Genomic DNA, 27,797 nt, shown 5'->3' on the forward strand with positions numbered 1-27,797 from the left:
AGCTTTAAAGGGGAGAATAAAAATACAGTTGTAAGGTCTTTCATAACCTAAAATTAATATTTTTTACACAGAGTGATTAGTTATAGTATTAAAACGGTCCTATTTGCAACCCAATGATATCAGCCATCATAATTAATTTTATTATAATATAACAAAAAAAACGTTTCTAAAATTCGGATTGTTAATATATTAAAATTTATTACTGTTTACTGTCTGTCCCAGCAGACTTTGTACTGCCAGAAGTAATTTGCCTGTTGTTCTTATAGAAATATCTAATATTTCAAAGTGATCACTCTATATGAACTGATTGAAAATAGGTGTATAGCTTTTAAACTATTTACTAAAACTCTTTCACGCCTGTAACCAATCATCCTGTACATAACAGTATAAACTCAATTATTCAAATTTGTTTGTCTCTCAGCTTAGAAGAAACAGATGTGTATTTTCATCTAAACCATTTAGAATGCTATCACTTATGTATTCCACTACTAACTTGTCACCTTCCAACAATATTTCTTTAGAGATCAATTCTCCCATCTCAACATCCATCTTTGAAGGACTTATACAATATCCGTCCAATTGCCTGAAAAGCCTTAGTTTCATGTTAACAGATTTATTGTTGTCATTTTTGATATTACATGTCTCGCATATACTATCTAACACTCTACCAAGACTCCAATTTCGACTGACAAATACAGGAACTGTATCTTTTAAATCTGGGTCCAATGATACAGTTTCAATTTGTTTCACATTTTCTAAATCGGTTACTGTTTTTATTGGTTTCGGTTCTGCAGAAATTGGTTTTCTAATTGCAAAATATACTCTTTCTCCAACTGGTACAGTTTTAGGCCCAGATGCCTTCTGTTTTATCCTCATTAGATGTATCTTAGTGGCTGTCTTTACCTTCGCTGTTGATTGCAATGCTTTTCTTATGTTCTCAGTTATCTGTGAATAATTACATTTTTAAAAATATTGTCACAAAGTTTTATACAGCACAAAAAACTTTTACCGAATATCTGAAATAAGAAATAACTTCTCATAATTTCATGGATCAGCCTGCGGATACCAGGTCCATCTTGTAGGAAGTGGTACAGGTTGTCAGATATATCCCACATATCAGTTTTAGGGAAACTTACATGCAACACATTTATTATTTTCCTTTACCAACCTGTCGCCTCTCTACTTCCAAACCAATTTTAAATAATCCTACATTGGTAGCTGCTTTACAAACCTGTTCCATAATAATAAAATAATGATTTAAGGTAGTATTTTCCAAACTTTTTTCACCATGTCTCACTATAGCCTTTCTATAATTACGCTCCCCCTATGTAACATAGCTATTTTTTATATTAAAACAAAAGGGTTAAAATCATGTCAAGCCCACTATTATATTGCCCCCCTTAACAATCAAATAGCCCTCCTATACATTCAGAAACACTAATTTAAAATATATTAAATGATTTATTAAAACACAGAGCAAAAAGCATTGAAGAGACATTGCTCAAGTAAGTAATACAAAGTATATACTGAACACATATAATTTAAATATACTATTCTATTCTCTTACTGAAATATAATTTAAATATACTGACTAACTTATATATACTGAACACATAATAAGTAAGAAAAGTAGTAATGTTACACCAATTTAACTCCTGAAGATGCCTTGTGGAGGGGTGACACACGTGTTGAGTGATTTAACGGTGGTAGTTATGTAATTGTCATTGTTTGCCGCATGCGCATTTATTAGCGGGCTGGCGGGCGGTGCACTATGTTGCACGACTACCACTGCATGTGTGGAAGTAGCTAAATATTGGTCCTTTTCTTACTTAGGATAAACTTCGCAAAATAACGCCTGATTTCATTAAATATTTAAGATCATTATGCCTAGCTGAACAGGACTCTGTGTTTCACGCATATAATAAATTATACACAAAAAAAAATTAAAATTACATATACAGCTTTCAACTCCTATTGGATATCCATGGAAGAAACCTATTTCCACCATTGAATATTTTACTGCTAAAATGGAGTTGATACAGGGATTTCCTATAAGTCAACGTCAGGGTACAGATGTACAGGGTAAGTGACTAAACAGATAGAAATAGTCACTAAAAATTTTAATAATAAAATCCATACAATATATGAATTATTAACTATCCTCATTAGTCTCTATTGTATTAGGGTGACCGGAAAGTAATGTCACTCTCTTAAGTTAAATTCACATGACTACATTTTTAACAAGTTTTTATTTCTAATCAACAATATATTAACCTTTGTAATCAACAACCATTTGCCATCTAGGATCCAAATTTTCAATGCCGGGACGGAAAAATAAATCAGTTTTTCTGTAAAATATGTCGACAGAAATGACAATACTTTCCAGTCACCTTAATAGATGTTTGTTCAGATCATGCACTGTATTCAAGTGACAAAGCAAGAACCAACCTTTTGCTGCAAATGCTTGTTGGCTTCTTGAAATTGCCTTCTCGGTGCTTCATATTGTTCTATTTTTGTTGCTAATGTTTCATCATCTATTTCAGGGCATGATCTATAAAAAGTGACATATTAATGTGATGATAACTGTGTGATGGCATATAGAGAAGTCTGTTTTCCTGCAGATATGAAAAACACTGGCACAACAACAGGACAGTGCTGCTAGTCACAGAGCTATCTAACAATAAATTTATTACAAATTATGCATCATTTAATTTCTTAAATACAATTGTATATCAGCCTCTCAAAATATGTATTAAAAATTCCCAATTATTTTTAAAAGATATATAAGTGTGTTTGTGAAGGGCATTTATCTCATATACATAACTTTTTTATTTCATTGTTGCATTAACTTACTACTGCCAATACAATAAAAAGAAATATGTACATAAAAAATCTTTTTAAGAAAGTGCCTGTTGAAAAATTTCTCAGCCTGATTTTTATGTCCAATTTGTTATATTTATGCACAAGTAAATACAACCTAGTTATAAAAACAGCAGATGGCTTATTAAAAATAATGTGCAAACTAGGCAAGAAGTTACATCTATTTCCTAAACTTTACTTTGCCAAATAAGTTGTATGCAAAATGATGTAAGCATCCGACATCCCTTCCAAGAAAATCAACTTAAGAATGTGAGGGACATTGGATGGTCATAGCAGCAGTTCTGGGTTAGGTTCAGGGGTAATTGTTGCTAATCAGAGTACTAGCTTAGACTCACAGACTCCCCAAATCTACTCTTAGATAAGTTAAACAATAGAATAATAGATATATATTCTTGTATACCTTTTTTAAAAAGAAGTCTCAGATTTATGAAACTTTACCTTTTGAAGGTATTCTACCAAATAAACTTAGCTTTCTATTCTGGGGCTCACAATCATACAAAACAAAATATTATTAACAATCAAATCAACTTAACGGAATAGTTTTTAACTGACGATAGTATGGAATAATATAATGACCATTAAATAAACTGCTAATAGTTTACAATAATCTATTTTTGAAGCTTGATATAAAAATAATGGTTTGGTAATAAGTAATTGGTTTATGAAAATAAATTATCTTCTAGTAACAGAATATATAAAAAAAAAGGTTAAATGATTATATGTACTTACGGATGGAATCTATGTTCAATGCAATAGTGTTTATTACATTTATTACATAGCATTTCATGTAAATTTCCTTTCTTGCAGCCTTTCTCTGTACAGCGAAAAATCTCATCGTCCGTTTTTAAACTAAACTCTCTCGGTTTTGGAGCCATTTCGCAAGAGCCCGATATACAATGTTCGGTAAAGTGTTCACGACAGAATACTTTACCACACTTACACTGTAAGGGCAAGAAGTCTTTTTGTTTACATTCTTCATTCTGGCAGTGTTCTCCAAGTGAAGGAAATTCCATTTCAAATTGTTATTCACGTAACGTAATTTATAGATTTAAGTAATAAGTATTAACATAACATTTAAAAGCCCTGCTAAATGATTAAAGGTTTTATTTTCTACAAAATATAGTAAGCATGACTTTTGTAAACTAACCCAAAACAAATTAATTTTTGACAATGACACTGACATTTCCAATAAGTTTAGAAATTGTATTTATAAAAGTAAGTAAATAAAAATAGCAATAAATATATAGCTGAATCATCAATCTTTGTAATGTACGTTAATTACGACGAATCTTTCTGAAGTCAAAACTTCACAAACTGAAAAAAAAACAAGGAGTTATTAAACTAGATTATGTTGTGAATAGAAAATTATTGCTTTAAAAAACAATGGATGTAAATAGTTAATTTGTAACCTTATATTCCTTATAACGTTACTCGGTAGTATGTACGTCGATAATGAAATTTTTCGCAAAATTATAATTACATTAAAAGCTCATGGACATAAACATTTTTTTACTAAGCTGCTACGTCATTCTCAAAACAGATCCGTAGCATGAAATGGGCTTGTTTATAGGCCCTTCGTTACCACGGCGTCTTTCTCACAGACGATTAATCACAGATGGATTAGGAGATGAAGTCCCTTGCTCATGTATAATAATATTCTGAGTAAGGTGTGCTACTTGTCTCCACGGATGTTTTCTTGAGTAGACAAGATTTTTAGATGTAGAGAGCTGCGTGGGCTATTTTGAAGTTAACCCTGTCATTGCCTCACCTGTCATACAGCACCGAGGAAAAAAAGCCATGGAGGTTTTATTTAGTGCTAGTTCAATGTAGCCAATTCTTGCGATTCCGCGAAGGCGAGTGTTCGAAAGCATTTCTTCAACCTAAACATAAATACATATTGACCTAAACATAAATATTATTTGACAGTGTTTCCGTAAAAATATGATCAAGTTGTAGGGGCAGCATTACGTCATCGTCAGCGGCGCATCGAGAACCTGGAATTCCACAGAAATATAATTCTTTATTTACGTCTAATAAATACGGGCAAAGCTCGTATGGAAAACACAGTCAGTTATTACTTTAAGACCAACCAGTTCTATGAAGAATCCCACAACATCACGCAAATGTGATTACGATCAACCGTTAATCTAACATTATTTCAGCCATAGAAAGTCCACAGCTGGTCATTGTCCGCCCCCATATGCGTCCAGCGTCTTCAGATAATTAATGAGCTTGTCTACCTTATAGGTGGATGTCTTATGCTGTGTATGCTGCAGGTCCGTGGTTTCTGTTTCAGAACTATAAGGCCATAGAGACTACCTGTTCTGTACACTATGCCCACTGCCACCTGATCTTGTACATTCGCTGACCTGTGTCAGTTACTTTGGTATTTCTACGGATCCTTTCATACCATTCAATCTCGTAGGGAAATCCTGAGCATAGCCCTATCCATAGCTTGTAGAACCACTGTGTCAATGACACAACTGTGGTAACACAAATCTTTAAAGATGAAAAAATATCAATGTAAAAAAAACAAGCAATGTTTGAAAACATTTTATTAAAAAATGAAAATAAATTAAGACATTCAAAGGTGCATATTAAATTATAATTGGATGGTTTATGCTTAATAATATTGCTTTTAACATTGCACTGCAATATTTACAAATAATGCAATTTTTAAAATAAATACCTGTAACATATAGTAATGTTTAACTAAAATTTAAATTCATAGGAAATATAGGTGTTTTAAGAATATCAAAAAAATGCTTTCAAATGTCAATTTTTATAATTTTTTAACAAATTATGTGATGTAACAATTCACAACTATATCCTTTTTTTTTTAATTCATTGTTTTTGTTGTATGTCTACCGCATTGATTAATCGGTACATACGTACAATACTCGGCGATAAATATTGCACATCGATCTTTGGAAAGAGACAATCGGCTAATTTCGGGTTCGAAGAGTGTCATCTCTATCCCACACTATGTGACGTTTTGACAGATGTGCGACAAAGCTAACACTCTTCGAACCCGAAATTAGCCGATTGTCTCTTTCCTAAGGTCGATGTGCAAAATTTGTCGCCGGGTACTGTATTAATGCATACACAACTTAGTTGAGTTTAGGTTTTTTTTTTAAATAAAGCGTTTTAAATTTTGAAAGTGTTTTGATTTTAAATAAACTGTTTTATTTTATGATTGGCCGAATTAGTAGCTGCGGTTGCAATACTAAGTACCGATTAGTCAATACAAGTAAATTGTATAAAGATTCTGATACACTTTTATCAATGTGGTACTCCCAAATTTTTAATACAAAATCTATGCAAAACCTCATTTGTGATCTTCGCCATGAAACTTGATAAGGTGTGTGTCACAAGTAATACAATACTATATTCGCTAACTACACAACATTCGTACTAACAAGGTAAGGATGTGTTTACATAAAGATGGTATGGTGTGGTGTGGGATGGTATGGTGATCACTCAATCAACGAATAGTCAAGAGGGCGGTATCTTCATTTGACAGATATAGATGAACTTTTGATTGCATTACAAAGATAATTGATACATTACATAAATGGTACATCGTTTTTTAAAAATAGGTTATCTGTAAACGCATCTTTAGATGTTTATGCCAGCGCTATATTAACTCGGTCTAGCGAATATACTATATTATTTATATTGTGAAATTTATCTATTAAATTATATAAATCACACTGATCCTTATCTAACATATTTAATTATCGTTTGTTACATGAGTTTAAGTGTCTCCATAGCTGTATTAAGCCGCTCCAATTCGCCTTGAGACTGTGAAAGTTTCTCAGTATTAGCTTTCTGTACTTCAGCGGGAACTTTCACCGAATAATCCTCAGCCGCCATTGCTTGTTGCAACTTGTTAATAGTTTGTGACAATGTTTCCTTCTTTTTCTCCAGCTTCGATATCTCCTTTTGGGGGTCTATAAGGCCCTGTAAAATTTAATTATATTAATTACATTACATCAATTTGAATAAATTCTAATTATGTTGACGTTATTTAATTGACTTTGAAAAAATGTCGGAATAAAACGCGATGTAGGGTAAGATTTTTTTTTTATTTTATGCATTTATTCGTCGAAAAATATTTGACTGTTCAAAAATAAATAAAGGTCGATAAATAAACGTGTTCCTGTTAAAAACTTATTACCAATGGTAGACGAATATTTCAAGTCTAGCCGGTGAGTACATATGAGCCGCACAGAAGCCAAATGCAGTAAGGCCAAAAAACAAAAATTTGAGAAAAGAGAAAATTAATGTTTTTTGATACATTAGTTTTTAAAATTCTCAGTTTATTGATTTAACTAGAAAAGTGTACATTTTTTTTCGAGGTATAAACTCTGAAAAAAACTAGATATGTAAAGGTTGTATAAATAAAAACGTAAGTATTTATTGAAATAATGACAGCGTCTTCAAAATTTTAGAACTTATACCTTTTGGCAGCTGAAAAATATAAGAAACTGCACTTATTCACAATGGCTTCTGTTTTATTATTATACAATATATTCAAAAGCTATTAAAAAGGGCTATCTAACCTAGAAAAGGTAACCAACGAGTAATTTTTTAAATAACTAAGAGAACATTAATATTTATTTCATCAAAATTTCCATAAATCAGAAAACATCAGAATATTGACTTGACCGCTTTGGCTTCTGAGCGGCTCATACAATTGTTATCTTTACGCAGTTTTGAAGTAATTTTTCCTAAAGTGAAGCTAACTCGCCACACCAGGGAGGTTTGATTGACAAGGGAGACATTTGAAAATGGAATTGACGAGAGTTTAATCCTTTCTCCTTAATATGAAAATTGTGTATGTTTTGGATACATAAGAATTTTAGAAAGGTTTTGGTGTGGTAATTTAAAAAATAGGCCTGAAAACACTGCACTGATGGGTCCACATCTCTCTAGTATTTGTTACGTTGTCAGTTGAATAAAAGATTCTTTCCTTTCTTTTATTGAAAGTTTAATATAGCCTCTAAAAATTATGTTAGTGTTACTGAAATAACACTTTTAAAAATACTACTGAAGCTGAAACATCCAGCATCTACCATCAATTGGTGCTACACCACTGTGCAGCACTGCCTTCTGTGGAACCTGATCTCTTTACTGATAAACATATTTAGTATACCTTTAATTATATATTTAATAAGAAATAATTACCTTCAACACCAAATGTACTTCAATCTTATCGGAGACAGTAAGTATAGAGCATCCAGTCGGTGGTTGTTCATCGCTTAACTCACTGTTGGCTAATGACTGGAGACTCCTGAACAGTCCTCTTAGCTTGACAGCTTTGAGCTCAGAAGATATAAGAAGGTGCGCTGTGGTCTTCTGCTTGTTGGTCAGGTTGTACTCTGATCTAGTAGAGCGGATGAGGTGGACCATCTTCAAGACTGTTTCCACGTCAGATTCCAGTTGCTCGGACCGCCAAGGTGCATCTGATTCCTGCAATCATTTATTTATATAGATGAGAGGTGTCCCCTCTACATGGCTTTGTAGAGTCAGTCAGCAGCCCCGAGCACCATGCCTATCCTGGATGGGCATGGTGCTCGGGGCTGCTGACTGGTATATCAGTTTTATAGAGACCTTCTTATAATGCATCAGCTGACTTTCACTAACTATACTCCTTTCCCTAAGTAAAAAAATTGGAAGAACTATTTTGGAAGCCTATCTCAGAAATGAGCCGATGTTAGCTTAGCTTAGCTCTTTCTTAATATTCTATATATCTAAATGTGAATTAAAACCATTAATATAGTATTATTATTGGTCATTTATTATAACATTAGGCCTTGCCCGGTCTTCCAAATCTAAAAAGTTCCAGTAGGAATTTATTTTCAATAATGCATATGCATAAAGTATGACCAATAGATTGAGCGAAGTTTTTTAGCAAATTAACTATATTGTTCAAGTTACAGACGACCACTGCAAGGCATAGGCCTCTGCCATAAATCGACACGATGACCGGTTTTACGCTACCCGCTTCATACGACTTCCAGCCACCTTATCCATGTGATCGGTCCACTTAGTGAGTAGCTTACCCACTCCGCGCCTTCAAGCTAGTGGTTGCCATTCAAGAATCTTCGACTAGTGTTGCTATTGTTTTTTTTATTACAAGTTTTTCTCTAACATAGTCAGAGCCTATATTTCTAAATTACAATTTCTAGACGGGGGGGGGGGAACCTCAAATGGACGCCTGGGAATGGAGTGTTGCTATTGGTTGCATGAGCTATGTGTTAAAAGTTCTTCTACCTTGAACACTCAATACCTAATCTTAAACATGTGTCTTATTTCTCTTGAGGATTACTTATTGTCTATTTCAACTTTGAAAATTATCTAGAAATTTTCTTAGAGAATTATACATACAGCGACTATTTCCAAGAAAATTTCTTCGTAAATTATTACAATTTTTTTCATGGATATTCTTATCACAATTTTAAGTACATATTTTGCAAAAACAAAATCGACCAAGATTTTTAAGATTTTGTATATTATTGGAATTTATGCAATTACCAATATAACTTTCATGTACCCTTGGGGTTTGTAATTGCATCTCTATTAATGTATTTTCATTATAAGACTGCATTGCCAGCTAGCTAAAACAAAGACAATAAAAGAGACCTTAAAAATTACTTACAGTTGGATAACTGGCAACACAAATAGACGGACAGGTAGTATCAGCTCTAGGCAAACGCTGATACAGTTCCTCGGTGACGAAGGGCATAAATGGACTTAGCAACTTCAACCCATACTCCAATACTGTATATAGAGTTCTTCTAGCCGCTTCCTTTTCCAAATCAGTTCCGGTTGCAAACACTGGCTTCAGGTATTCCTGTAAGAGAAATATAATGAAATAAGCACAAATAAAATTGGCTCACATTATTATAAATAACAATTAAACCGTCTCCCAGAACAATTAATAAATCAATTAAACTATTTTTTTTAATTTTTTTTTTGTTTCTAACATTTTTGCATATATTATGATTTTATTATTACATCAGTTGATGGATGCCCATCGTAAGATATAGGGCTCCCCCAAAGATAGCAATGTAGACCTAGCACTATTCACATTCAGTGACTTCCTTTGACCATGAATATGTCATTGGTCCTCCTAATATGACTTCTAATATATAAAAAAAACATTAAATGTATCATTAGTTATATCGAGTTTGGTTTATTAGATTTCAGAGTACATTAAAATCCATGTATATACTTAAAAAATAGAGTTTTGTACAACGATATTTAATTACAAACAGATAACTATACACTAACCGGCTCTGTGCAATATATTTTTATAGTATTTAATAATTTCAACTTATTTCCAAAAAAAAGTTAAAAATAGTAATACGTTTTATAATGTATTTGATTACTGTAACATAATAGGTTGTCAAATATCTCCCTTCCGCCTTTTTGTCTTTTGAATTTCGCGGCTATGTACAAAGCGCTACAGAGCTCGTATCTGGCAATACTATACATAATTTGAAAGGTCTTGACATAACCTACAAAACGACGCTATGCATGATTAGTTTGGATATTGCGTTCAACAGTTATAGACGTGTAAACATGGAGTTCACTAACGCCGAAATTCGCGCTATTTTAAAGTTTTCCTTCGTTAAAGGCAAATCTGCTAGAGAAACGTTCCGTGAGATTAATGGTGTTTTGGGGGATGGTACTCTATCACTTCGAACCGCGGAGGAATGGTTTCGACGATTCAGAGCCGGCGAAAACGACACCATGGATAGGCCAGCCGGCGGAAGACCTGTGACGACAAATACCGATCAAATCATGGACTACATCGAGTTAGACCGGCATGTGGCATCTCGTGACATCGCCCAGGAGATGGGAGTTAGTCACCAAACCATTTTAAACCATCTGCAGAAGGCTGGATACAATAAAAAGCTTGATGTTTGGGTGCCGCATGATTTGACGCAAAAAAAACCTTCTGGACCGAATCAACGCCTGCGATATGCTGCCGAAACGGAACGAACTCGACCCATTCTTGAAGCGGATGGTGACTGGCGACGAAAAATGGATCACATACGACAATATCAAGCGGAAACGGTCGTGGTCGAAGGCCGGTGAATCGTTCCAAACAGTGGCCAAGCCGGGATTGACGGCCAGGAAGGTTTTGCTGTGTGTTTGGTGGGATTGGAAGGGAATCATCCACTATGAACTGCTCCCATATGGCCAGACGCTTAATTCTACCATCTACTGCGAACAACTGGACCGCTTGAAGCAGGCGATCGACCAGAAGCGTCCAGAATTGGCCAACAGGAAGGGTGTAGTGTTCCACCAGGACAACGCCAGACCACACACTTCGTTGATGACTCGTCAGAAGCTACGGGAGCTCGGATGGGAGGTTTTATCACAACCACCATATAGCCCGGACATAGCGCCAAGTGATTACCACCTGTTCCTGTCCATGACGAACGCCCTTGGTGGTGTAAAGTTGAACTCAAAAGAGGTTTGTGAAAAGTGGCTCTCCGAGTTCTTCGCAAATAAGGAGGGGGGCTTCTACGAGGGAGGTATTTTGAAGTTGCCGTCTAGATGAAAACAGATTATCGAACAAAACGGCGCATATTTGAACTAAATCCGATCACTGTAACACTTTTTATAAAGCATTGAATAAAGAGCAAAAAAGCGGAAGGGAGATATTTGACAACCTTATATATAATTCTATAATGTTAATGCTAAATCTAATTTACTAGTACAAGATCATAGTGACTCAATATATTTGTAAACATTTTAAAAATATATTTTAATTTTTTAGGATCAAATTTATTATCTCTGTATAACTTCTGTATACAGTCAATATTTATTGCATTTACAAGATCAGAAGAGAGTTTAGTGTACAACATATAAGTATATAAATAACTTACTAAATAAACATCACAGAGATCGTACAACCAGAGATTGTAGCAATGCGTGGTGGCTGAAGGGAAATCATAGTTCTGGAAGCCAGAGTTCACCTTCTGCACTGCTAGAGCCAGACGTGACAGCATCCAGCTGTCCATTGGAGAAAGAGATGGAAGACTGCTGGTGTGAGCCTGTAGATATAAACATGGGTATGTTAGTACTTTTGTAGCGTGATCTTTGCAATATATGTAAAATTATTCATTTGACTTATTTTTATCTGGGGTAGACATGGCGTATTTTGTAAACACAAATTGAGGGCTTTTATTCACGCCCGAGCATAAGAATCGTTGCTCCCGGAGGGCGTGAATTCACGCCTGAGTGAATTGTCCTTGATTATATTTCAATAGTACAATAAAAATCCCACCACACCTCCATATTACCTTATACTTGGTTTCCTTCGGGAAGTACATGAGGGCGAATTTGGTAGCGTTCCACAGTTTATTGCAGAAGAACCTGTAGCCTTGCACCCGTAGGATATCCAGGTTCAAATCCCGACCTTGAGTCATGGCACATAGCGCGAACCTGACAAACAGAAAGAAATTATGTTATTTAAAATAAATAGAGCAATGTTTCCCACTCCAGTCTCTATGTGGAGGGGAAGAAGAATTGGAAAGAATTGAGTCAACTTCTTTTCAATGCTGTTCTTTTATGTCAAGCGATAGACGCCCAATGCAATGTAAAGATCGTCACAATGACCCCACTAATTTTATTTTTAGTTCTTTCCAGTAGATGGCGCGTTATGAACTAACGTAAACTTAATTTTAACCTGAAGATTTTTTGATTATGACACTGACTTTCTTGCGCTGCCTGGATACAGCGACTTTCAGCGATCATGACTAAGTAAAATGTTAATACTGCTTAGACATGAAAATAAGTGCCGGACGGTAAACCTCTTACACAATCTATTAAGTTAATCTTTTCTTTATAAATTTCACGCAGTGGACGTTCCACAGCTGAAGTAATTATTAACAATAATACATGATATGTGAGCTGATTGCCGTCTTTCGTCTGTGCCAAACAGGCGGCAGATATTATGGCACTTTTTTCAAAAAAAAAAATCAAAATGTCTTTATGCAATCAGACATTTATATGCGCTTTTGTATAGTCGATTATTTTAACATAAGTAGTAAGCTACCGCCGGCTCGGTACGCTAATCTACTGAGAAGAGCCGGAAACTCTTTTAACTTAAATTTGACCTTTTTTTTCGTACACTATAATATCAACAATGTAAATCAGTGATTCCCAAAATGGTCTATATCGTCCCCTAGGGGTCTATGATAACCTGCAAGGGTTCTACGTCAGCGAAAAAAAATTTGGGGGTCCATTAAATGTATATGGGGGTCCACGATAGTGGGTCTCAACACATACACTGATAGTACCTATTTACTTTCATCATACTATCTTATAATATCAAAACATTTACATTATTTATAAATAATAATATAAAGAAACAGACTAGACATCATTAGCCGAGGAGATTTAAGACTAACCCTTACAAAATTGACGCCAAATGTTGATAATTTATTATTAAAGCATCAGGTTCATCCTTCTCACGAAAAATATTGACTTATTGCTTATGTTATTTTATTTATAGTTTATTTTATGTTTATTTAATGTTACATATATTTTACATAAGAGATACAAAATTTTATTTAGAGTAGTTTTAATTTTTATTCAATTAATAGATGTATAAAATAACATGTGTTTTTACTTTAAGTTTTTAACACTAAACTTCACTACAGTTAGAAATTTACATGAAATCAATATCAGGTAAGTTTGGGGTCTACCCAACACAGAAAAACATGACAAGGGGGTCTACGACACAAAAAAGTTTGGGGAACTGATGTAAATGAACCAACAAACCAAGCTTCACACATTTCGATGATTGTGTTCATCGAAATGTGTGAAGCTCTTAAAAAAGGATTTATTTAATCATGCCCTTTTAATTTTATATTTAAAACTAAGAAACGGAAGGTCTAAGATAACTTATGGAACATATTTATATATACATACAATTGAACGGCTAAGTTAAAATACAGATAAATTATAAAATTACCTTAACGCGTCAGTCCCGCACTCAGGGATACCGTTAGGGTAGTCTTGTTTCTGACCGAGCTTCGCTTTCTCCACTTCTTTAGGATCCAAGTTCGAATCCTGAAGCTGGGCATGCAACTGCTCCAAGGTAACTCCTCGCACCACGTCAACTGGATCGATCACGTTGCCCAAAGACTTGGACATTTTGCGACCGTGTGCGTCACGTACCATCGGGTGAAGGTACACTTCTCTGCGGGTAAATATTAAAATAGTTAACACGTGTATAATCAGTTATAACTAATTCTATATGTCAGAGAAATATCTATAATAGCCGGAACCTTTAACATACCTTTAGCAATAACAACTTATTTCCAATGTGATACAGTTTTCACAGGAATGTGATATATTGTTAAAAAAATAGAAGAATGTATGATTGAGATTATGAAAAGAGAGTAAAAAAATAGAAGTGAAAAAAATATTAAATAGCAAAAAACCGTCTCTCCCAAGATAGGGGTGAACAAGCGGTCTCCAAAATCGGCCGAAATAGTTGAAAAAAAAAACAACAAAGTTTCCTCAAAATATATTATATACGATTTATAGCGTAATAAAATCTTGAAAGATCCTAAAGCACAGGCGATATAACCTTCTGTGCTAGGAACAAGGGATTAATTCCATGAACGAGCCAGTCGGGGCTGACGGCGCGTATCAAAACGTTAACGTTATGCGCGTTCTATTGTGCGTCTTTCACTTTAGGCGTAGGCAGTGAGATAAAATCTAGAACTTACCTTCCATCTGCATTTAAGGAGTTATATAATACGTATGACGTCTTGGGACGACTACGAAGCGATATACACACATATATATATTTATATATATATAAATGAATATATATATGCATAAATGAATTTTATAAGCATTTTCATTCAAAGTACATGTTAAACATTCCATAGACAATTCAAATTATCTATGGATTTTACTAAAAATAGATTACGTGAATGTCCTGATTTTTGAATTGCCTGTTTTCAATTTAGTCTAGAATATAATAATTATATATATCTTAATATAATAATTTATATACATACTTAAAAGGTAGTTTCCCCAGTAGCCGTTGTCCAAAGAACACCATACGCGCCACCCAGAAGAACAGGATATCGTGGCCAGTCTCCAGCAGGGTTCCCGGGTAGAAAGCCTGTGTGAAGATAAAATTCAACATTCAAACAAGCCATTTTTTAGTTATTTTAACATGATCTTCTTTTAAACAAAAAAATTTAGATGATATTAATAATAAAGAAATGACTCTGTTTAAACAACACTTACATAAATAAATGATTGGTCATAGAATATTATTATCCAATTATATTCTTAAAATATTGATGTGTTATCTGTATTTTTTATTTTGTAATAGCACTGTCAGCGACTTAATCTGCGTGGCATTTAAGAAAAAAAAATAAGTTTATTTTTTTGTTTATGATTTTTTTTAATAAAAGAAAATAAATCGGGTCCGCCATTTCAGAGATCAGCCGGAACAAACAGACAGACATAGACAAAAATTTTAAAAAGTGTAATTGGATATATGTAATGCATATATAAATTCATATGCATGTAGTAAGTAGCGATTATTTTAATATTACAAACGTACAGTACAATTTTATTTATTTGTATACATTTTTCACGTATTGTCTATCATTTAAGAGTATGTCCTATGTTTTTTTATTGCAATTTATATTTGTTAATATCATTTTAAAGTTTGTTGGCGATCCAAAGTAAATTAAATAAAAATACCTTCAAGTCATCAGTCTGGTCAGGCCATCCGAATATAGAGAAAGGAAAGAGGCCAGAGGAGAACCAGGTGTCGAGTACGTCCTCGTCCCTCTTCAGTACAATGTCTTCTCGTGGCACTCCGAACTTGGCAGCAGCCTTCGCGAGTGCCTCTTCTTCGGTATGCGCAGACACCCAAAGCTCCTCTTGTTTCTATATTAAAAATATTAATTCAATAATTTAACTTGTGATGTGGAAAAACGTTTATTGAATAATTAACATAATTTTTGCCCGAAAAATGAATAATGCGCCTACGAGCGGTTGCGCATCGTTCCCTAGTTCAAATCCGACTCCCCGAGAACTGCAACGGCCGCGGGCGCACGTGCTGCGTCTTGGCTACGTGCCAAGGCGTAAGCGAGAGCGCGTATATGTGCACGCCGTGCGAGTGAGCGAGACGAGTGGGCGGGCGAGCAAACGGTTGAGCGTTGTGACAACGTCCGTGGGAACTTTCACATATGGCGGTTTTTTTACGTAGCAATATTATTACAAACTTTAATAGAGTCAGTAAAAGGTGTATATTATAAATAATATTTACACTTTGTGTCTAAATAATGTAGGATTACCTATACATTACAAAAAGGTTTCCAGAAGATGATAATAAGCCAACACTAAGTTAATGCATCTAAGTATTTGATTTACTTTTATTACTGATATATATTCTTGGAATTAACCATCTACAATAGCACAGTTGTCAAGATTTTGATTTGATGTATTTTTTCCAATTCCTATTTAATGAGAAAATTAAAAAAAATACTGCCTATATCTTTTTACTTCAATAAATGTACATATATAAACTCATAGAAGTTACTGCTATACATTACAGATATTAAATCAATGACTCGACTCCAATTTTCTTGCATTTTAGTATTAAAAATAAGTAATACACAAAGGCGTATATTTTAATTTAAAAAATATTACTACAAAACATGCAGACTATTTAGACGAAAACAGATATTTGTTGTCTGTGACTGATGTATAGTTTTTTTTCATAAATGCGATGTGAAGAAATATAAAAGGAAAAAGTTTTTTATTATGCACAAACATGCACAAATCGAGACTAAAACAAGTGCAACGCAAATAAAGATTTTTTTTTAATAAGACAACTATAGTTTAGGACGATATGCAGTTGCTCTTGCCTGTGCCTACTAGTACTTCAGCCTAGCAATTCCTCGAGCTATCTCGGTGACCTTGCAAGAAGTTGGTATGTACGTACGGGCTGTGAAGGTCGATAATCGTGGCGATCTTAGGGGAAGGCATATGATGTGATGATGAAGTGGTGATTAAGTCAAGGATATCGAGGCAATGCTTCACAATATTTTATATTACAAAATGATGTACAGGTTGAAGGGTGTTATATATACAACATTTACATGTCTTTTAGCAAAACAAAACACTGGGAAAAATCTCTATTAGCGCAAATTAAAAAGAAGCAGTAAACTTAAAAGTATCGAAGCATACATTTATGCTAGTTTCGCAATCTAAACGTACGGTTGTATCGTTCGAGGGCGGAGGCCTACGCGTGCGGACGCGGGCGCTCTTCTTGCGGCCCGAGCGCGTGCGACGACGTCGCAACAGAGTCGCCGCTCGGACTTCGCCTTGTGACTGAATACAGTACACTAATTTCACAACAATCAACCATACATACTTACATTTATAATCCCGAAAATTCATATCATAATTTTATATATCTAAATTAAAAATATACTGGTGTATATATAGCTCATTTTTCAGTAAAAAGCTTTGGAAGCTTTACGCATATTTTCAATCACCCTGTATAAAATGATTACACAATTTTTTCTATTTAAAATGGAGTAAGCAAATAATTTCTATCAGTACATATAGCAGGGATAGATATTAAATAATAATTAATTTTAATCTGCAGCAATTCCAATTTTGAAAACCTATATTATCATTACATTATTTATTATTTCTGAGACCATTCTCTGAATGCAAATAAGCTATACATTCACCACTTGAAGTTTTAAAAGCTATTACCATGTATAGACAGTTATAGGAATAGCTGAAGCTATTTTTAATACTTACACTATGTTAGCACAACGTGGATATACCCTTTATCCATTATTTATAAATAACACCTTAACTTTTACATGCCATTTATTAATTAATCTTACGGGTTCTCCAAGAAGGTCTACTTAAAATGATTTCCTAACCAATAAATATAGAAACAGTTTTGGTTGCCACATGTCTATCTGAAATCCCAAAATCCCATAGGCATGTCCATATTCATATATACGTTTGTTATTATTTGATTTTTTTATATTACTTTTGCTGCTATAAATTATTTGACCATTCCCAATGATGATTCCCAATAAATGAATGTGTAATTGAATTTATAATAATTGCTTAATATTATCTTACAATATATCTATATATTAGGGTGACCGGAAAGTAATGTCGCTTTCTTAAGTTAAGTTCACACGACTGCATTTTTAACAAGTTTTTATTTCTAATCGACAATATATTCACCTCCGTTGTCAGCAACTTTTTGCCATCTAGTATACAAATTTTCAATGCCAGAGCGGTAACAAATCAGACGGTTTTTCTAAAATATATCGACAGAAATGACATTACTTTTCAGTCCTCCTAATATATTATCTATTTTACATAAAATCATTTTCTAATGTTTGTATTACAAATATTTGTTTTAATTTTTCATTCTTACAAAATAAATATAATCAATTATATAATTTCGTTCTTTTTTTAATTATTTTTAAAGTTCGTTTGTTTTAATTTTCCATTCTTATAAAATAAATGTAATCAATTATATAATTTCAATCTTTTTTTTAATTATCTTAAAAGTTCGTTAAAAAGTTAAAAGGGAAAACGTATAAAAATTCACAGCATAATCTTAAAATGATTTTAACATTATATCAAGAGCTGGGAAATAATTCCTCTGCATATTGTATTGCAGCGACTATTAAACTGCGTTCGTATTTATATACACCTGTCTCTGTCGCACACATCTTCTGTCGTCTCACACAGACGACACATGTGGTTGTAAAATAAGCATTGTGTTTGGTTGTGTCAATAAAATTAGTTCTAGGATTAGCTAATATAGTTTTAAGATTTTGTACATATATAGGGAGTTTTATAAATAAAAATTAATTTTGTTCTCTGCACTCGAGTTTTACTTTCAATTCTTAGATATAGTCTCTTAACACGTTGAGCACTACGTGAGCCATCAGTGGCGTGTAACATGAGAACTATAAAATCTACGTTACGGAATATCAGAAAATTTATTTAAATTTTACCTAATTTAAAATGGTTCCCGTTCAAAAATATCACAAAGTGTTACAACATGCTTGGTCTCTTCCTTGCCATCACACTACCACATACCCCTTCCATTTTAAAAAATTATTGAAGTCTCACCTCAGTTGGTAGCGTGACCCTGTATGCTGGAATCCGGTGACCCCACCACAGCTGCCTCGAGATGCACCAGTCGCGAATGTTCTCCATCCAGTGATACCAGATCTTCTCATGCACGTCCGGTATTATTTTCAGTTCGCCAGTTTTTACAGCCTTTATTGCTTCGGCCGCCATGGTGTCGCATTTAATATACCTAAATATTATTAATTTTTATAGCAAGTAGCAAAGAAACGCACCACGTGACCGATTGGTCAGTGGATGTCTCTGAGTATTTCTATTTTTTTATTTTAAAACAATCTACATATTTATAGCTTACTATTATATACATACATATATATGTGTGTGTGTTTATATGTGTATATATATATATCCTTTGGTCTTACTCGACCCTTACAACTTCATCGCCTACTTGGAGAGTCAGATAGTGAGCGCGTTCGCGCATAGACCCTCATCTTAAAGAGTACTCCTGTGAGAGACAGTGAAGGCAAGAGTTACCGGCAATAGGTCTGCCCTTGGACAATTTTAATGTATTGGTATAACCAAACGGTTGGGAACTTTGCAGACAATATAATAAACAAACTAGAAATATATTATATACGAGGGTATGTTTTCTCTGAATAGAGATATCACTATGAGTTAAGGATGTGTTTACATTATTTACAAATTTCTCTTTATGTGTCGCAATTCGAAAAACTTAATTGGAATAGCAAAAGCTATTTTTAGTGTTTGCAATGTGATGTGAAGGAATATCTTAACTTCTAGATATCTCCGGTGAATATAGTATATGTATAAGCATTTTCAGCTGAGAAATAAAACCAAAAATTAAAGATTTCATAAATTAATAGTGTATAGAATGTCTCACCATTGCGGCTTCAACATAGGTTCCACCACATCCTTGGACCGGCTGCAGAGAGGCACGACCATTGCGTGTTCCTTTGTCTCCTTATACAACTTCAACTGTTCCAATGTTTTTATGATTTCACGACGAACGTGGAAACGTTTCTTGCCCTAAAATTATTTTATATTGATACATAAATTATATTGTTACAATTCACTTTCGAGAAAGAATCCAGATAACTATAATTAGAAACAAAAAATTATCAATAAACTTTTTAATATCCTGCTCCCCTCACAAATACCACCAAATTGGTAGCTAAGCAGACCACATAGCACAAAGAACAGATGGCTACTAGAGACTTAACATTTTGGAGTAAAGAGCATTGACAGACAAGCGCAGTATAGGACCTCCTTCTACCAACTGGACAAATGTCCATGTTAAAGATGTTGAAAACAGGCTGCTTTTTTTTATGGCCCTGTATTGGGGTCCTCTCGTAACTCCTATTATATTGGACAGTGACTCTTTTATTCTAAATAATTTCTTCAGTTTCTTTTTTATCGCTCTCCTCTTCCGTTCTTCACATTTTCTTTCGCTCTCTTACCATTCATTTCTTTCACACATCGCGTCTTTTCCTTCGGGACACCCTTTTGGTATAACACAGTACAGCTCTAATTTTGATTTTTATTTATTTATTTTATTATCACGTTTTAACACATGTCCACCCTTCTGCTTAACTCTAGCTCATAGTCTGCACTTGAAAATATGGATTGCAACTAGTCCCTAAGTTTCTGGGGAAGGCCGATGTCTAGCAGTGAACTTCTTACGGCTTATATGATTCACCGCAAAGGATTTTAATCCGGCCGATAGTAGGTCCAAAGACAAATGGGGTGAGTTATGAAATACCTCATTTTTCATGAAAATATTCCATCCTAAGTAAGAAAAGGACTAATATTTAGCCACTTTCGCACATGCAGTGGTAGTCGTGCAACAAAGTACACCGCCCGCCAGCCCACTGATAAATGCGTATGCGGCAAACAATGCGAATCACACAACCGCCACCGCCAATTTACTCAACACATGTGTCACCCCTCCACGGGGCATCCTCAGGAATTATGTTACACCGATTAGTGCCAAACACAGTCTACTACCCACATGGATAGACCCACTAGAAAGCCATACCACCCCTTTGGGAACCTATACTTTATAGTACTTACAGCGAAGGGTCCACAGTTGTCCAGCATCACGCCTTCGTCATCGAAGATGGTGATGAAAGGCAGATTGTGACGCTTGCCAATCTCGTAGTCATTGGGATCGTGTGCCGGTGTTATTTTAACCGCACCTGCGTTTTTAATACTTAATTAGTTACATTTTTAATTATTCTCGAAATAGGGGGTTACAACACTATAATAATTAATATGGATATCATTCTTCTTCAGGGATAGATACATAATTTAACAACAGTGTATACAGATTATTAATTATTTTTGAAGTGGTCAAAAGATATTGGATAAAGGACAATTAAGATCGGTCTTTTGGGAAATCTACATCAGATGCAAGTCCAGCAGTGGACATCGGAATCTACCATAGGAATTTAGTCAAGGTCGAGTTCTTAATCCACTAGCTGAACGTACCCCGAAGTATACGATAGATTCTTGTCAGTAAATTAACATTTGCGTTCCTTCACAATCCATCTGTATAGGTGTTTGACTTATTTCACTAGATCGGAAGGACATTAGAAGTCTTTAAGTCTGGACTGGGCCCAAAAAACCCAGAGCAAAGATTTCAACTTGGGCTGCTGTAGTCTAAATCCTAGATTGATCAGTAGCTATCTGTGATAATACTTCCAACTTAAGACGGATCTAGAATCTAGATAAGCTGTGGTGATCTAGCAGTAAGGACTAAGGATTCTTATCAGGATCTTAGATCCTGGGTTCAATTCCCAGGATATAATCTAATAAATTCATATTTTGTGCATTATTTACGATTGCCACTGATCACAAACAAATTTCCAGAGGATGTGTAACAACAACTTCTGCATAATAGCATAATAACTTATTGTGACCACCAAACCGCCTGCCAAACGTGGCGATTATACTATATATATTATACTGCTCATAGATAATTTTGAACGAGGCCTATCGTCGCCCCACCGAATAAAATGACGATCGCCGTTATCATTTTTATAAGGTTTTTAAATATTTACAATCTACGAGTTCCAATAAACCTCTTCAATTATTTCCATTTTTTGGCTAAAAATGGCGAATAGGCAGTAATCTTCTTTATATTTTTAGATTATATGATATAAATAAAAACTATACTCCTATTCGGCATGCTAATAAAAGATACAATTATTTTCTTATAAACATTTTCACTGCTTTTTGTAGCAAATTTTTTTGAGATTTATTCGATATTTAGTTTTATGTATCTCTTCAAAAGTTACAATTTCGGACTTATCATTTTATTCGGTGGGGGCATAAGCGTTTTTTTTAAACATCTAAATTCTAGAACAAATAACAGTAACAAGTACTTTCACTTATTCTCATGTCATCTGAGTTGGTGTATGTTGTATATGATTTTATAACCATAACTATACTAAAACAATATAAACATACCTGTGCCAAAGTTCATATCGACATATTCATCTGCAATGACTGGTAATTTCCTCTTCAGGATTGGATGCGATAGGTTTTTTCCAATTAAATGCTTATACCTAAAAATAAAACAATGTAATTACAAATGAAGTTCAACATTTTCATTATGTCTTAAAATTAAGTTTACGTAACGCCATCAAACATCTTTATCCTGACTTACAGGATGCTCCATTTTCCACATCTTAACATTTGCAACATATTTTATTTAATTACACTTTCATTGTTATTTCTTTATCCATCCATTCTTGACATATAACAATAGATTAGTCAATGGTCGGTATGATTTACCATTCATGTATATATATATATATATATATATATATATATATATATATGTATATATATATATATATATATATATATATGTATATATATATATATATATGAATATATATATATATATATATATAAACATATACGTAAATACAGATATGTATCTACTATTTATATAGACACAATAAATATTAACAAAAGATACAGTGTATCATAATTGTGATGACGTCATTTGAACCTTCCTTTTAAATGCCCAACAGTTCTTAATCATCCTAATATCGAGGAGTGTATTCCAGAGAAGAATAGATTATTTCAACATATGTATATATCTTAAAAAGTAAAAGCCCAGGCTTGAAATTTGGTGGAAATATTTCTTTCACCATACCGAGGTCAGCATAAGTCTAATTTTATGAAATTCTGCTCCCAAAAGGATTGTAGGGATGTTTCTTAAGTGAATAGCAACAATAACCTGGTATCTTGAGGATGCACCGCCACTGCTACATCTCCCAGCATGGTCTCCACTCGAGTCGTAGCTACGACCACCTCCTCATCAGAACCTTCAGCTTTATATGCGAAGAGTACTAACACTCCAAATTCCACCTGTAAGCGATGGTATCATTTTTGTTAGTTAATTGACGTCAATCAAAACCTAAAAATATAATGTACTATATAAAGCATTACCATGAATATCTTGATATGAAATAGAAACTTAGTTATAAAATTAGCAGACGGCTTATTACAGAATAAGCTATATACAATATATAATTAGTCATATAAGCTATCTGCAAAACTGGATATACTGACATTTCTTCCAAGAAACACAATGTGAGGAATAACGGATGGTCATAGCATCAGTTCTGTGTTAGACTCTGAGAGAATCGCTGCTCACCAGAGTACTAGCTCAGACTCAAGAGTCCTCAAGAGTAAGTTAAACAATAGAATAAGAAACATATCTGTGTACAACTTTTTCAAAAAGAAGTCACAGATTAATGAAACTTGACTACCTTATTTTATCATTATTGATTGTTATTGAGACATTAAGTAAATAAATAAAGTGATAACTCTCTATTATGAAAGACTATTTACTAGACCTTTAACAGTAAATCTATAAGTACATAAAATATAAAACAAAATTTATATTAGTGCAAAAATTGGTGTAGACAGTCAATTGACTCTCATCACAACGCAGTATGGATAATCAATTGACTTTTCAGTGCAACAACTTAGTAATTAATATATAAGGAAAGGATTGAGTATAACATACACTAGCTAATATGTTCTACTTCAAATGACCCATTACATCTAATGCTAACATGCAATAATCTCTGATAATTTTATGTTCAATTCAACATACCTTTTGATCATAACCAGGTATAGACAACATTGTCCTCCCAGTAAGTTCCACCTTATCCACCTCTATATCTGATATGGCACTCTTGAGAGCACAGGACCAATTCACTAAACGATTAGCACGGTAGATGTCACCGGCATCATGAAGTCTTATAAATGCCTCATTCACAGCTCGACACATTGATGGATCCATTGTGAATCTAACTCGGGACCAATCAAAGGATGACCCTAATGATCGGAGCTGTGAATAGATACGATCACCTTTTCTGTAAAAAAAATAATTAACATACAATATTACTTCTTATTAAGTACTTTTTGGCTCATCTTTAGCAATAAGAGTTCTTCTTTTCAGCTGATAGACGCCCACCGCAAGACATAGGCTCCCAACAATGATCCCCACATGACCAGTTTTGCTATTCCCAGCAACTTCCTGCAAACCTAACTATGCTGTTGGTCCACTTAGGGACCTAAAGATTAGTTATTGGCTAACAGTCAATTGGTTACAATATCTTATATAAATAAATAAATAATGTAACTGAGGATGTGGTCGCTTATCTATCAGTCTTAAAAGAAGTCTCAAAGTCACCCAGAGCTGTGCTGCGAGATTGAATCAGAGAGATTCGCTGATGAACCAAGGTCACACAAGCTCAGAACATTGCTTGTTTGAAGTAACAATGGATTGTGGTCATCTTTTATGTACATCGGGTACAATACAATACAGTACAGGCCAATGGGTCGAAAGAATATCGAGTGGCGACAGCACAAGTCAGTCATCATATATGGGCGAGATCTGTAGGCTGACATGATGAAGGTGATGATGTAATATCTAAAGTGACTATCAAGGAGTCATTGGTGTAATGTTCACAGTGTGACACAAACCAAGGCTTTTGATACTGCTATTTGTTAACAACAAATACCAGCAGTGCCATTAGGTTATAGACACCAGCCCATAGAGACAAGACAAATTTTATTAACACATGTTTCTATGTTTTTGAAAACAGAAATAAGTCCGTTTTAAAAGCTGTGACTGCGATATGGACTTTCTGGACCTACTTTGAGGATACAATTAGGTTTTTTGATGTATTTTTATTTTAACATGCTTTCGCAAACTGTGTCTTTTCTTAACTTTTTTCTAAGCATTTACTATTGACAGACTATAAAGAGATTCATGAAGAGTTAAAAATATAGATACGGATTTTTGACTGTTTTAGATATGGTAGCATAAATACTTACTCATTCTTCCAATCCCACACACGTTTGATAAACTCTTCCCTACCAAGATCATGTCTTGTTTTCTTCTCTTCTCTCCATACTTTCTTTTCCACCACAACTTGAGTTGCAATACCGGCATGATCACAACCGGGGTTCCATAATGTTGTATGCCCGTTCATTCTGCAAACAGATTTATTGAACATTTAAATGTAAATAAATTCTTTTTAGCTTACCTGCCCAGAAGGCGATACAAGAAATGTGAAATATAAATAATGTGTATTTCAGATTGATTACTTTATTTATTGATTTAATAAATAGTCATAATAAGAAACAACTCTTACTTGTAACATTAATTTTCTATTTTACACTGAACAATTTACTTTAGTGATCAAATAGTTGTAATCTATAAATAAAAGTCAAAGTATCTGTTTGGAATATTTAGACAACCACTGACTCATAATGAAAATATGAAAAAAACTAAATTGAAAATTTTATCAAGACGCTCTCAATCTTAGCATCTTATTTATTATTTGTGATAACAAACAATTATTGCTATTAATACATGTCTCTTTTTAGTAAGACTTCCTGCAATATAATAACTAGGCCCAGTCTGAGATTTTCTTAAGATGACTCATTTCTTTCAGTTCTAGAATATGCTAGAAGGTCTTTACTAAATGTCTTACAGACTTAATAGAATTAATGCAGTAACCCAGTTATCATTGAGGAGTACTCTAAGTATCCACAATCTGAATATGCTGTCTTCAAATTGTCATATAAGTGTCCCACTAAACAGATGCTGTAGTCATCTCTTCTGAGAAAGCATGTCTTGTGGTAAGCTGTGCTTACAACTGTCCATGGTGGTGATTACCTATGTTTGTCACGAATAATTAATGAAAAAGAAATTCTGTAGGTTCTTGATACAATAATAGAACTGCATTACTCCCAGTGGCATGTACACTTTTCAAAATTCTCATGACAACTGTGAATTGCTTAAAAATGTGAGAGGATTTATATAAAAAAGAAATTACCTATGCCACCTTGTGATAGCATCCTCAACAGCATTAGTCAAAGCATGCCCGAGATGCAAGGTCCCAGTGACATTTGGTGGAGGTATTACCATAACAAATTTGCCTTTCGGATTAGGCTCTAGTACTGATTTTCTCTGCAATATTCAAGTAATAAATTTAAATAGACATAGTGTTATACCTTACATTATATACATATTTCAATTCACTGCAAAAAAAATTTAAAAATTAGAAAAATGTGGTGTTTGAATTACTAGACTTTATTTAACAATAAACAGGTTTTTATGAGTAAATTTAATGTCTAATGGCTTTTAAACAATTTACATTATTCGGAAAGAATAGACATGTATATATTTAAATGTATATTACATATAATAAAGAATGTTATATAAATAAATAATTAAAAAATATATATACTATATATTATAATTACCATAAGGCTTAGAGACTTGAAATTTAATGTGAATATTTCTTTTACCTAAATGAGGTCAAATAAGAACAAATTTTACAAAAATCTACCTGCATTATTGAGTTAACTAAGTTTGTGAATCACCTAAAGACCAACAACACATAAATATAATCTTATTAGAGAAAAGAAAATAATAAAATAATATCAATTTCAATTATGGTAGTACAATACAGTAATGTTTTAAATGACAAAACTTACTCCATATTCTGGTTTGAAGAATCCTTGTTTTTCCCACCAAGCATACCATGCTGCTTCCACATACTGAGGACTGTATGCATCAGGCATAACTCCATCTATATCTTTTTTATCCCCTGGAGCTGTGTTAGCAGAATATACAGCACACTCTTTTGTTTCCTTTGCCTTTTTCTTAAAATAAACATAAATATTAATCAACTAGTAAATAAAATTACTACCACGATTAGTAATAAATCATAAACAGATGTATTTTAATTTTAGTGTTTTCTATTAATCATGTTTAGTATAAATGACGCAACACTGTGTCCTAAGCACGTAAGAATCCTTTCACTGGCGAACTTTTCAATCACATTTTAAAGTATGAAATTATACATGCAAATTTTAATAGTTGTTATAAAAATACTAACTAGACGAGGATATTAAACTTAAAGAAATCGGAATCTAAGGTTCAGATATGTTACCTCGGGCTTATCCTTCTGAACAGCTGGCGCAGCGCTCTTCTTATCCAGCTTTGCTTTTAATTTCTCTAATTTGGCAGCTTTTTTCGCTTCTTTCTCAAGCTGTTTAGCGGTCTTTTCCTGCGGCTGGTCTCCAAGATCATTTTGCGTTTCATTATCATTCATGGCTATTTGTGAAAATTGTAAAATAATTCAAATAAAATAATCTACATCCAACGATGTGGTGGAAACGGAAAAGTGACATTAGCATTAAAGTCACAGAGT

General features: G+C 33.7%; 2 protein-coding genes across 3 annotated transcripts; both read right to left on the minus strand.

Moving 5' to 3' along the window:
- Positions 1 to 280: 280 nt before the first annotated feature.
- Positions 281 to 3,984, minus strand: LOC137933516 (AN1-type zinc finger protein 1-like). Its single transcript, XM_068777474.1, has 3 exons — positions 3,610 to 3,984; positions 2,449 to 2,551; positions 281 to 945 (listed from the first exon to the last, which is right to left on the minus strand). The coding sequence occupies exons 1-3, from the start codon at positions 3,891 to 3,893 to the stop codon at positions 418 to 420; spliced, it is 915 nt and encodes a 304-aa protein (XP_068633575.1). The 5' UTR covers positions 3,894 to 3,984; the 3' UTR covers positions 281 to 417.
- Positions 3,985 to 6,223: 2,239 nt separating this feature from the next.
- On the minus strand, positions 6,224 to 27,769 carry ValRS (Valyl-tRNA synthetase). 2 transcript variants are annotated; one of them, XM_068777653.1, is made up of 19 exons: positions 27,537 to 27,769; positions 27,079 to 27,246; positions 26,415 to 26,548; positions 25,408 to 25,566; positions 24,179 to 24,440; positions 23,294 to 23,424; positions 22,513 to 22,610; positions 21,115 to 21,239; positions 19,925 to 20,070; positions 19,066 to 19,255; positions 17,164 to 17,277; positions 15,640 to 15,828; positions 14,940 to 15,046; positions 13,880 to 14,107; positions 12,204 to 12,345; positions 11,787 to 11,954; positions 9,545 to 9,739; positions 8,071 to 8,355; positions 6,224 to 6,843 (listed from the first exon to the last, which is right to left on the minus strand). In XM_068777653.1, the coding sequence occupies exons 1-19, from the start codon at positions 27,696 to 27,698 to the stop codon at positions 6,628 to 6,630; spliced, it is 3,219 nt and encodes a 1,072-aa protein (XP_068633754.1). In that variant the 5' UTR covers positions 27,699 to 27,769; the 3' UTR covers positions 6,224 to 6,627. The 2 variants fall into 2 exon arrangements, with proteins under 2 accessions (XP_068633754.1, XP_068633756.1); XM_068777655.1 differs by lacking the exon at positions 17,164 to 17,277.
- Between the last annotated feature and the right edge of the window lie 28 nt (positions 27,770 to 27,797).

This window comes from Battus philenor, unplaced genomic scaffold (assembly GCF_028537555.1).
Source record: "Battus philenor isolate CCGP_79_NKW_IND1 unplaced genomic scaffold, ilBatPhil1.0.hap1 SCAF_13, whole genome shotgun sequence".
Classification (NCBI taxonomy): Eukaryota; Metazoa; Arthropoda; class Insecta; order Lepidoptera; family Papilionidae; genus Battus; species Battus philenor.

Bases quoted from the DNA above. Each gene is read 5' to 3' on its own strand.
- LOC137933516 (XM_068777474.1), bottom strand. From the start codon at position 3,893: ATGGAATTTCCTTCACTTGGAGAACACTGCCAGAATGAAGAATGTAAA. The intron at 2,552-3,609 runs GTAAGTACATAT...CACTTTTTATAG, and splicing joins ATTGAACATAGATTCCATCC to ATCATGCCCTGAAATAGATG. The intron at 946-2,448 runs GTTGGTTCTTGC...AATTATTCACAG, and splicing joins ACAAGCATTTGCAGCAAAAG to ATAACTGAGAACATAAGAAA.
- ValRS (XM_068777653.1), bottom strand. From the start codon at position 27,698: ATGAATGATAATGAAACGCAAAATGATCTTGGAGACCAGCCGCAGGAA. The intron at 15,829-17,163 runs GTACGTTTAGAT...TTTTTAATATAG, and splicing joins CGCCCTCGAACGATACAACC to AAACAAGAGGAGCTTTGGGT. The intron at 15,047-15,639 runs GTATTTTTATTT...ATCTTCACACAG, and splicing joins ACCAGACTGATGACTTGAAG to GCTTTCTACCCGGGAACCCT.